This window comes from Somniosus microcephalus, chromosome 4 (assembly GCF_052327205.1).
Source record: "Somniosus microcephalus isolate GS21.2 chromosome 4, FLI_Smic_1.0, whole genome shotgun sequence".
Taxonomy (NCBI): Eukaryota; Metazoa; Chordata; class Chondrichthyes; order Squaliformes; family Somniosidae; genus Somniosus; species Somniosus microcephalus.
This window is the reverse complement of record NC_140990.1, coordinates 192,334,064-192,346,365: the sequence shown is the minus strand read 5'-3', so window position 1 is coordinate 192,346,365 and position 12,302 is coordinate 192,334,064. Positions and strand designations below refer to the sequence as shown.

General features: G+C 45.8%; 1 protein-coding gene across 1 annotated transcript in view; it reads left to right on the top strand.

Annotated features, from left to right (window-relative positions):
• s100b (S100 calcium binding protein, beta (neural)) overlaps nt 1–12,302 on the top strand; it is a 65,551-nt gene that overhangs the window by 18,885 nt on the left and 34,364 nt on the right. Inside the window, exon 3 of the mRNA XM_085985650.1 lies at nt 10,333–10,501. Within this exon, the coding sequence (XP_085841776.1) occupies nt 10,333–10,479 (147 nt within the window). The 3' untranslated portion in view covers nt 10,480–10,501. The remainder of the gene's footprint in view (nt 1–10,332; nt 10,502–12,302) is intronic.

The window sequence follows — 12,302 nt, the reverse complement described above, 5'->3', positions numbered from 1 at the left end:
GGGAAGTCCTGCCTTCTTCCCGACAGGTTCGACAAAATCGACCCCGTTCGTTTCAGGTCAACGACTGGGGGGCACAATGCTACTGTTCTTATTTTTCAGCTGATTGAGTTGCTCACATTAATATTGACAGAAGCAATTTTTTCTGGTGGGTGGATAGCAGGGATGGGGGGGGAGGGGACATGAATTCATGTAACACATGTCGTGTATACCGTTGGCTTAACCTTTTTATTACTTGCCAGGCAGCATAAAGTATATGGTTCAGAGGATGTTCTATCAGTGAAATCTGATTTTCGGGCATAGAGATTCTGCCCTCACAAATTGGAACAGAATAGCTGTTGCACTCCGGACACCAGAAGGCATCGAGGCTTTCCTGGTTAACGCTGTGCTCTGACTTGTGACTTTTACATTGTTAATTTCACTGATGGTTGTAAAGATCAGTAACATGTCATTCTAGAATGGTACACTAGGTGGAGCTGTATGTTTAGTAGTGGGCTACCCACAAGGCAGTAGTCAAGAGGGATGCCTGTACACTAGTCCACATGGCTGAATAAATGACTAGCTCAAGCTAGCTGTTCATAATGAAAACGTCTATTTATTTATGAACATAAAATGGTACCAGGATTGGTAATATCTGCTGAATATTGTGAAATGCGACATGGAGAATTTGAAGCCACCAGAGGGTTTGAAACCCACGGGGAATGTTGACTGCAATTGGCGGACTTTCAAACAACAATTCGAACTCTACATTGCTGCCATCGGGTTCGGTACGATGCCAGACGCAAGGAAAATAGCGTTGCTGCTCACGGTTGCAGGCCCACAGGTGATAGAGGTATTTAATATGTTTGTATTTGATCAAGAGGAGGACAGAGAAAAGATGGACGATGTGCTAAAGAAGTTTGATACACATTGTTCTCCCAAAAAGAACAAGACCTATGAGAGGTACGTGTTCCGTTCACGGACACAGCAGCAAAATGAGACTTCTGATAGCTTTGTGACCAATCTGAAACTGAAAGCACAGACATGTAATTTCTCTGACCTGAAATCATCCATGAGTTGTGACCAGATTGTGTTTGGTATTCATGATAAAAAGGTCAGGGAACGTTTGTTGAGAGAAACCGAACTAACATTGGAGGATGCTGTGAAAATATGCCATGCCAGTGAGCTAGCTCAACAGCACGCAAAGACTTTCAGTGGAATTAATAGTAATGCGACTGTAGTGAGTGACTGTGCTGCTGTCGGTGCTGTGTCCTACAAGGGGAAGAAACGTGGGCAGAACAGAAATGCAAAGCAATCGGAGGATGGAATTTTTAATTGTAAACATTGTGGTTACCAGCACCAGTCAAGACAATGCCCAGTGTTTGGAAAAATGTGCACAAAATGTCATGGAAAGAATCACTTTGCCAAACAATGCTTTTCAAAAGTAAAAACAAAGAAAGGGCAACAAGTCAATGTGATTGAGGACACTGATTTAAGTGAGACATTTTTTGTAGGAATGGTGTCATGTGACAATATAGAAAAGGATACAGAAAATGTGCAGCCCTCAGGAATGGACAATGCTGAACATAAAGTTAATGCAGTAAAAGAGGACAAATGGATGATGCCACTGCAGGTAAATGGAGCATTAGTTACATTGAAACTAGACACTGGGACAAAAGCAAACTTAATCAGTATGAGTGACATTAAAAATATGAAAGAAAAGCCCAAAATACAGAAAAAGTCAGTACTACTTAAGGACTATAATGGACAGAAAATAGATAGCTTGGTGTATGCAGACTTAGTGACAGTCAAAGACAAAGTGCATCATCTCATGTTTTCTGTTGTGGCTGCAGGACTTGATTCACTACTAGATGACAAAGCTTGTGAGGACTTAGAACTGGTCAAGAGAGTCTACCGTATAAACTGTGCCATAAGCAGACCAGATGACTCAGTGGATTCTGTAGTGAGTAATTGCCAGGATGCGTTCAAAGGATTTGGAGATCTACCATTCACTTACAAGATCCAGCTAAAGGAGAATGCTCAGCCAGTGGTACATGCTCCACGGAAAGTTCCAGCACCCCTGCGTGACCGGCTCAAGAAAGAACTGGACAGAATGACCACACTAGGAGTCATCAGGAAAGTGGAAGAGCCAACAGACTGGGTTAACTCCATGGTATGTGTAAAGAAAAAGAACAATGATCTAAGAATATGCATGGACCCAAAGGACTTAAATGCAAACATAAAACGTGAACACTACCAGATTCCCAAGCGACAAGAAATCACCAGTGAAATGTCAGGTGCCAGATACTTCACAAAGCTCGATGCCTCAAGGATTTTGGCAACTAAAACTGGATGAAGAGAGCACCAAATACTGTACCTTCAACACACCATTTGGCAGGTATTGTTTCCTCAGAATGCCTTTCGGGATAATATCTGCATCTGAAATCTTTCATAGAGTGATGGAACACATAATTGAAGGTCTGGAAGGAGTTCGGGTCTATGTTGATGACATCATCATCTGGGGCTCCACACTGAGAACACAATGAGAGACTGACTAAAGTGCTACAGAGCATATGCCGGAATGGACTGAAGCTCAACAAAGCCAGGTGTCAGTTTGGCGTCCAGGAAGTCACTTTCCTAGGAGATAATCTATCTGGTAAAGGAATAGAGCCAGATATGGAAAAAGTAAACGCCATACTCAAAATGCCCCGACCCACTGACAAAAAAGGAGTGCTACGCATCATGGGGATGATAAACTTCATTGGAAAGTTCATTCCTAATTTGTCAGCCAAGACAGCCTGTCTGCGAGACCTGCTACATAAAACAAATGAGTTTGCATGGACAGAAAGACATGAACAAGAGTGGATGAACCTCAAAACAGTGCTGACAACCGCACCTGTACTCACCTTCTTTGACCCAACAAAGAGAATCAAAGTGTCAACGGATGCATCAAAAGATGGCCTAGGTGCAGTCTTGCTACAAGCAGAGGGTGAAGATTGGAAGCCTGTTGCCTATGCCTCCAGGTCTATGACTGATACTGAGTGTCGATACGCCCAGATTGAAAAGGAATGTCTAGGCTTGGTAGTTGGACTAGAAAAGTTCCATGGCTACATATATGGACTTCCCACCTTCACAGTTGAGACAGACCACTGCCCACTGGTTGCCATCATTAAAAAAAATCTGAATGAGATGTCTCCAAGGATTCAACGACTCATGATGAAGCTGCAAAGATATGGCTTTGAACTGATCTACACACCAGGCAAACACATAATGTTAGCAGATGCACTATCCCGAGCACCCACAATGAGTCATGTGAGCTCTACTGAGGAAGACGTGGATGTTCATGTGAGTATGGTCACTGCTGCGCTGCCCACGTCAGACACAAAATCAAAGCAAATAGCAGAAGAAACAGTAAAAGATACAGGCCTAGAAATTGAGTGGGCTTTGCGCCCATTTTGCGGCGCTAGAGGTCATTGCGCTGGACTTACAGCCGGTTCAGAAATTCCCTGGGGCCCTACCATCGGCGGTAGACCGGTTGCGCTGCGCCGGCACCGATGACGTCATCGGTGTGCGCAGCATCCCGGTTGCCGTGGTGACGGGCCCCAGCGCCGAAATTGAGTTGCGGCCGCCTCGCCCGTGGCAGCCGCAACTAAGACTCTGGCAACCGAGTCTTACAGGAGTTTGCGCCGGCGCATTAAGGTCGCGCGGCGGCCGGCCGCTTTCCCGCCGGCCGTCTGCCCGCACCTCCCTCCCTGGACTCCTCCACCCCCCCCCGCGGAACAGATGCTTCTGGGCTGCGAGGCCGGCACTTCCCCGAGGTGCCGGGCTCATTTTTGTGAAGATTTTACCGGCCAGCGGGCGGGTGCAGGCAGCTCCTCCTTAACTGAAGGAGGAGGCCTGCACTTCCCGAGCCTGCCGCACCGCATCGGGCGCCGCAGCGCCGGAATAGCGCCGCAATGCGGCAGGTAGCGCCCATTTTCAGGCGCAAACACCCTTCAGTAGCGCCGGCAGCCGTTTGGGCGCGGCGCTACTGAATTTTTGGCGCGCGCAGGGGGACTTAGCGCCGGCGCTAACTTTCCGGCGCTAAAGCCCTGGCGCGGCGCCAACTGAATTTCTAGGCCACAGTGTTACAAACAGTAATAGAGAACATTCATCATGGTTGGCCAAAAGGTTCCTGTCCAAAGTACTATCACATCAGGTCAGAGTTGAGTGTCACAAGTGGACTATTACTAAAACAGAACAGAATAGTCATTCCACAGGCTCTACATCGGGACATGCACAAAAGGATTCATGAGGGACACCTCGGAATTGAAAAATGCAAAAGGAGAGCAAGAGACACTGTTTATTGGCTTGGCATAAGAAAGGACATTGAGAACATGATAGGCAAATGTGAGACATGTCAGAAACACCAAAACAAACAAGCAAAGGAACCAATGATAGTAGCTGACTTACCAACAGCACCATGGCAAAAGGTTGGTATGGACCTCTTTCATTTGAATGGTAAAGACTATCTAATAGTGATTGACTACTATTCTAACTATCCTGAGATGGTGCTGCTCTCAAGCACATCAGCAAGCAGTGTCATAATGCATGTTAAATCCATCTTCGCCAGACATGGAATTCCCAGGATTGCCGTTAGCGACAATGGTCCCGTGCTTCAACTGTAAGGAGTGGCAACAATTTGCAGCACATTATGACTTTCAACACATCACATCCAGTCCTCTGTATGCTCAGTCGAATGGTAAGGCAGAAAAAGGTGTTCAAGTTCTCAAACAGCGACTGAAGAAAGCAACAGAAAGCAAGTCTGGTCCTTATCTCGCCCTGCTGGGCTACCGAGCCTCCCCTTTAGACTCTGGTTCTTCACCTGCTGAACTCCTAATGGGTCACAAGTTGCGCACCACACTACCCTGCTGTGCAAAAGAAAAGCAGAGTAAGGAACTGAGACAGAGACTTCAACTGTTAAAGCTGAAACAGAAATCACACTATGACAAGTCATCAAAAACTCTGAAACCATTGACAAGGGATGATGTTGTCAGGATTGAGGATCCAGATGCAAGGAACAGGAAAGCTACAGTTCTTGAGGAAGTAGAACCAAGGTCATACACTGTTAGAACTGAGGAAGGACAGATTCTCAGGAGGAACCGCCATTCCCTCCTGAAAACACAAGAAACTATCCAAGAGCAAATCGATGACAATGCCGCAACTGAATCTTGTCACTCACCACCAGAACAATCTAACACAAACACACATACAGGCTCTCATGAAAACACATCAGACTTACCTGTGCTGAGAAGATCCACACGTGAAGTAAAAAAGCCTGATAGACTTAATCTTTGAGTACAAAGAAAACTAAAATAAAAGAATGAAAAGCTTGTGTTCATAAAGTAAAGCTTTGAAAATGTGTTGACTGTTGTGAAGATGTTTGTCGTTATGATTGATTGATATTGATTTTGTTTAACCTCTAAGGAAGGGGTATTTAATGATCAGTAACATGTCATTCTAGAATGGTACACTAGGTGGAGCTGTATGTTTAGTAGTGGGCTACCCACAAGGCAGTAGTCAAGATGGATGCCTGTACACTAGTCCACATGGCTGAATAAATGACTAGCTCAAGCTAGCTGTTCATAATGAAAACGTCTATTTATTTATGAACATAACAACGGTAACATCACACCAGCAACAACCGACGTGTGTACATGAACAAACATGTCAGCGGGACAGTCGGAAGTGAAGGGATATAATTAGGGTGACTGAAGGTACAGTCAAAGAGCTACTAGGTGTTTGGAAGGCAGGAAGCGGGGCAGAGTGCTTTTGGAAGAAGTTCTTCACCGCCAGCAACAAAGATGGCGGCGGGAAATATGTCACAGGGTTTCCAATCTAACAGTTTTTGGAGTGGGGTCTTGGTTTTCCATAAGAGAAACCATGGCCTAGAAATTGGGGGGGAGGGTGTTTATCGCCACCCGTTACTGCCAGATACAGGCGAAAAAATGGGGGCCGCTGCTCTTCCGCCAGCAGGCCCTGCAGCGGCTGTCATTTTCGGATGGCCGGCAGCACTGTCGATATCAGCGATCGCTAAAATCATGTAGATGATTCAGATCATGACATCAGCAGAAGACCTTGCCCACCTAGGGTCTTCAGAGAGCACTCCTCATACCAATTTAAGTGAGAAGCAGTGCATTAGGAGCCTACGCTTCACCAAGGAGGTGGTCACAGAACTCTGCTGCCTCCTGCAACCAGACCTGCAGCCTGAGAGCAGGCCGTACAGTGGCAGTCAAGGTCACCGTGGCCCTCCATTTCTTCACCAGCGGATCCTTCCAGTCTGCAGCAGGGGACATAGCCAACATCTCACAGTTCGCTGTCCATTGCTGCATCCAGGAGGTCACTGAGGCACTCTACACCAGGAGAAGGGACTAGCAGAGAGAAGCAGGACGAGTGCACAAGTGGCTTTGCCAAGATATCGGGCTTCCCCATGGTGCAGGGCACAATCAACTGCACCCATGGGGCTTTGCGGGTGCCGTATACCAATCCTGAGATCTTCTGTAATCGCAAAGGCTACCACTCACTTAATGTGCAGTTGGTGTGCGACCACTCCCAGCGCTTCCTGATGGTCAATGCCCGCTATCCTGGCAGCAACCAGGATGCCTTCATTCTCCGTCAGTCCGGTGTGCCGGCAATCTGCCAGCCACCACATCAAACTCGAGGGTGGCTGATCGGAGACAAGGGCTATCTGCTCTGCACCTGGTTCATGATTCCCCTCTGCAACCCCACCACTCACACCCAGAACTCATATAATGAGAGCCATGCTGTCACCAGGAACATCATTGAGGTGCTCAAGCAATGGTTCCGCTGCCTTGACCGCTTGGGAGGAGCCCTCCAGTACATGCCAGTGCGGGTGTCCCATTTGGTGGTGGTCTGCTGCATGTTTCACAACTTTCTCCCCACATCCCCGTCAAACCATCCCTCGGTCACGGAATATTAGAGCGTCCTCCTGGGCACAAAGCTGAAATGAGAACCACCACTAAAGATTCCAAACAAAATTCATAAATTTATCCAAAATAACTTCACACATATTTACACTTACAATATGAACTAATCACCCTTGTGCAATCCCTTAGTGCCTGTAGTTCAGGTGCCCTTTCTGTCCTAGTGCTCCTACGAAGTTCTCCCCCAATGGTTGCAACATGGCTGGTGGAAGGCTGCTGAGGTTCCAAGGGGGAGACTTCAGATGGCCTTGCAGGATGACCTCGAGCAGCTCTGGCCCTAGAAGGCCCAGCTGTAGACTGCACCACCTCGGCATGTGCGGCAGCAGTCTGGGCTGGCTGGGTGACAGGTAGCGACAAGGGCAATGGCTGAATGGCAGTGGTTCCTGCTGCTCTGACCCACTGCCACACCCCCGGGGCGGCGCCTCAGCATTCCTAGCAATCAGTTGGAACACAGATTGCTGGGCTGCAGTGACACCCTGAAAGCCCTGGTCGACACTGGTAAACCCAGCCACGATGGCAGCAGTCTGAACTTCTGTGGCATCAAGCTGAGATTGCATGAGTGCAGTCTGTGTTTGGGTGGCATCAAGCTGAGACTTCACGCGAGCCTGCTGCGCTTCTGCTGCAGCTCTAAAATGTTGGGTCGCTTCCGCCTGTGCTGCAATGGCAGCCGCGACATTGCCCATCACACGCACCATCATGGCTGGGTCAACATGGTCTCTTTGGGAGTCTTTCATCATTTGCAGCCTGGAAATCCTGGGCTCCAAGCTTGTGCAATGTTGGAGGCGGACTCCACCATGCTCCTTGACATTGCCAAGAGGCTCTCCAGCAGGCTTGCCTTTGCACCTAGCAATTCGGTGTGCATGCCCATCACTCGTCTTCTGAAGGTCGCCCCATCGAGGTCCTCATCCGAGTTCTGTGCAGCAGAACTTGCACACGTACTCACCCTCCGGGGAGCTGGCCCCTGAGCTACCCTTTCCCCCGGCCTTGCTGGAGCCCATTCGTGCCCAGTGCCTCACCCTGTACAGAATCCGCTTCTACACTAGCCCCGAATTAGGCGCAGTGCCAGTTTCTGAGCTGGTGTCTGCGAGTGACAGATGCAGTGATGCTGTGTCTTCTTCTCCCCCCTCGCTCTCGTACATTGCCTCGGGGACAGGCTGCTCAGGTGCTTGTTCTTGATTATCTGGAAGCAGAAAGGCACAAGAGTTGGGTTATGGTGAGGGGAGAGAGGAAGCAAGATATGCATACATACAGCAGCTTGAAAGTGAGAAGAGATTGTGGCTGAGGGGGAAGTGGGATGCGAGAAGAAGCATTTCTAAGCCTCTTTGACAAAAGTCTCTAAGGGGGAGAAATTCGGTTGCTTTGCACCTCCTGTTAGTGCCCTAAGAGGATGGCACTTTGTCACTCCAGATCATCACCTGTGACCCAAAACACTGGTGTTCACCAGTGCAGCCTGGTGTAGCCACTAGGAGATGTCTGAGAACAATTAACGCCTACTCTATATATTTTTCTCTCTCTCCATGTGGGATAAGGTCTTGGTCTCTGTTTGTTTCAAGTGAGATCAGGAACTTGTGGAGACACTATGGGGACACAGGCATTGATCTACACCCTACTGTATCACAACGCATCCGATCAGTGCTTAAACTGAACATCTAGCTATAATATATTAAAAGTCTTGACACTTCCTGTAAGTGCCACAGTTACTTCCTGTAACTTTTATCCTGTCACACTTTATTTACCCTCAAGCTTGCCATGAGCAATGCCATGTGATATCCACTAATTATATTGGGAAAACAGATGCCCTGACATAAAATGAGGGCATTTAGTCCATCAAGTATCCATTATTCTGTCTATGTATATATTTTTCATTTTTCTCCCTTCTTCTCCAGAAGAGCCTACTCATGCAGAGGTATTGTTCAATAGGCAGCCTCTCAAACGTTGCCCAAATTGACTACTTTCTATGTGTGATCTTTGGCCATGAGTTTTGGCCCACAGTTCATTCCTGGAGCCGAACCCTGCTCTAGCTTCACGCAATGTCAACACAGCAGGGCTCACTGGATAGGGATCAGGAAGGAGCACCTTCGTTGATTTGGTATCCCCCTTCATAGCCCAGAAATACTGATCCCAATTGTAATGCCAAAATTGCTGTCCCAGCTGAGATCAGCTAACTCAGCACAGACCAGGGATGGAATTTGGGATGGAAACTGGTCTCTCTGGTTCAGTATCTGCATATACTGCATTACATGCATTGGAGTGAGTCAAGGGCCACAACGAGCCAGGGATTCAGATGATGGTCACGAACATCTCATACAATCTACGATGTCAATTAAACCCACTTGACTTTTACAAGGTCCTAACATAGCCTAACTCAACCTTTTTGAAGTGCAATGATCGGGTTTTTTGGGGGACTTTTTTACTTTAGGTATTTTATTTGGTTTATGTTTCTGACCATTCCTGTAGATGAGTCCCTGTTCCTATATCAAGGAAAGTGCTTTCACTTGCCTAAATAGCTAAATAAATTTGTAGGCACCTAGGGATTAAATGAAGAACCCACTGCACTTTATTCTAGTTTGCTGACTTTATCACATGCCCTGACGTAATCTTCCCTGACTTTGGAAGTTGGCTGCATAAACACTTCACTGGACCACGACTTAGACATTAACTGTCAACCTAATTTATTAAACAGTAGAAGAATAAGTAACCAGTAGCAGTGACACATTGTAGATTATACAGTAGATTTTAAGACTACCTCACATGAGCAGAAAATAAAAAATGGTCACACTAAACTGTAATGTACAAAATATCCTTATGTTCTTTTTTTCTCATTGTCCATGGAAGCTCTATGGCCTGACTAACGCTCTGAAGACTTTAGACAGTCTCCCCAATTTGAACCAGACAGGTTGAGAAATAGTTTTCAAAAAATGACTGGGACTAAGCACATTTAGATAAATGCCTGTCCAGCTCCAAAAGAGCTGCCAATCGTATAAATTCAAACCAAGCCCACAGGATGTTTGTATTCGAATTGAATGGCTTGTCTCTTCTTTCGAACAACTGACTCAAGCAAAGTGACACATTTTGAAACTATTAAATTAAAATAAAGGAATGGTTTTGTGAGTGAATCGGGGTTCTAACTGCTTATGTACCATGAAAAGAATTGGAGAAGCAAACACCATGTTGGTGGTAAATCTGTAATGTAATGAAATATTACAGGTCTGTTGATTGAAGTGTTAAGCTGCTTGGCACTTGACTTTAAATTACCATGCATATACTTTTTAAAAGCAAAAAAGTTAATTTAAGGTGAAGGTATGCAGGATGATCTGTGCTGTACATGTGTGCATTGCTTTTTGAAGTTTATGTTTTTTTAAAAACCTTTTAGGACATCAAAGACCAAGAGACCCTAGACAAGCTGATGGAAGGCCTGGATGCTGATGGTGATGCAGAGTGCGACTTTCAGGAGTTTGTTACTTTCATTAGTATGGTAACCGTGTCTTGCCATGAGTTCTTTGTGCAGGAAGATGAGTAGGCCGATCATGTGATGGCACAATGTAAGACATTGTTTTCCTCGTGTTTTCCACTTTGAATGGCTTGTGACAAGCCAGAGTTATGAGTGAGCATTCAAGCTTAGTTTATAGAGTTTGTAAATAAGAATCATTAATGAGCATCATCTGCCAAAATTATCAACCCACAGTCTGATAGCAGGTCCAGAGAAATTCATGTCTCCCTGGGCCAATTGATTATGTTTGTTTTCAGCTCGCATTGAAAAGCAGTACTTTTACCATGGTTAACCCAGTTGTAGTTAGGGATGGTCTTTTGAGTATGGATTTAATGTACAATGTTGGGACAGCGTTGAGGGATCTTCGTGTTCTTTTGAACTCATGATGTGCATGACCTGTAAGAACTTGACGGAGCAGTGGAAAGGAAACTTCATTCTGCATCTAACCCCTACTCTACTTGAGGTGGGGTGCTTGCTGGGCAGAGTTTAGAGAGCTTTATTTGGCATCTAGCCCTATGCTGTACCAGAACTGGGAGTACTTCATGACACTGGGTGGTAAGAAAGAACTTGCAGTTATACAGTGCCTCATCATATCTCTCAGAAACATCTCAAAATGTTTCACATAGATTGAATTACAACAGTTACTGTTGTAGGTAAGTCCATTAGCCATTGTGTGCTTGTCACAGTTCCATAAACAGTAATGATATGAATGACCAGTTAATCTGTTTCTGCTGGTGTTTGTTGAGGGAATAATGGTGGCCAGGACACCAGGACAACTCGGCTCTTCTTCAGGTAGTGTCAGGGATTTTTAACGTTCACCTGTGCTTCTGAATTGAAGGATAGCATCTTTAGCATTGAAACAGTCCATCAGTATTGCACTAGAATGTCAGCCTAGATTCTGCACTGAAGTCCTAGACTGTAGCTTGAACCTTCTAACTCCGAGGTGAGAGTGCTACCACTGAGCCAAGCTGACACTATATAATGATGAGAAAAGTGTTCAATTCTCGACATTAGTATCCTTCATCCTGCACACAATATTACCCAAGAGATGGCTAAATGATATAATACAACCACCAGTCTACCTCTGTCTGCTTTCTGCCTCCACTTGTTTTCAAGCATTTAGAAATTTAAAAAAAAGGCTTGAATGAAATGAGTTCAATAGTTTATGAAAATCAGCACTCCTCAGCAATTGAAACACCCTCTGAATGGTTGTGAGGTGCCTGGAATGTGTGATGTCAAGTACATAACATTCTGCTTACATGGCAACTCTCAGACCCTATTGTTCAAGATTGGATTTTTAATGTTTTCATGCATCTCCTCTAATTAATTTCTATTTGCTTTTTTATAGTTAAGGGAGTTGGAAAGATTTAAAACGGTAGACAAAGGCACTGAGCTCAGTGTGAGATCATTCTGTCAACTCCCTCCTGGTCCACTGAGCTGGCCAGCTTAATGCCTCTGAGTCACAAAGCCATAGCGGTGCCAATTTAGGCCTAATTGTGGGCAGTGTTACACAGTCAGCCTGCATCCACATAGACAGTCCTAAACTCTATACTTAGGACCCTCACAAACAGCAAAGAGAGGAGACTGCTTAATCCCATCATTCTGCATTGGATTCAAACCTCGATTCCAGAAGTGAAAGATTAGTGTGCCAACCAACAGCAGCAGTAACCTGATACGATAGCAAAATACTGCAGATGCTGGAAATCCGAAATAACAACAGAAAACGCTGGAAAAACTCAGCAGGCCAGGCAACATCTGTGGAGAGAGAAACAGAGTTAACGTTTCAGGTCGAAACCCTTCTTCAGAACTGAGAAAAAAGCAGGAAATGAAACAGATTAAAAGGCCAGTTTGGG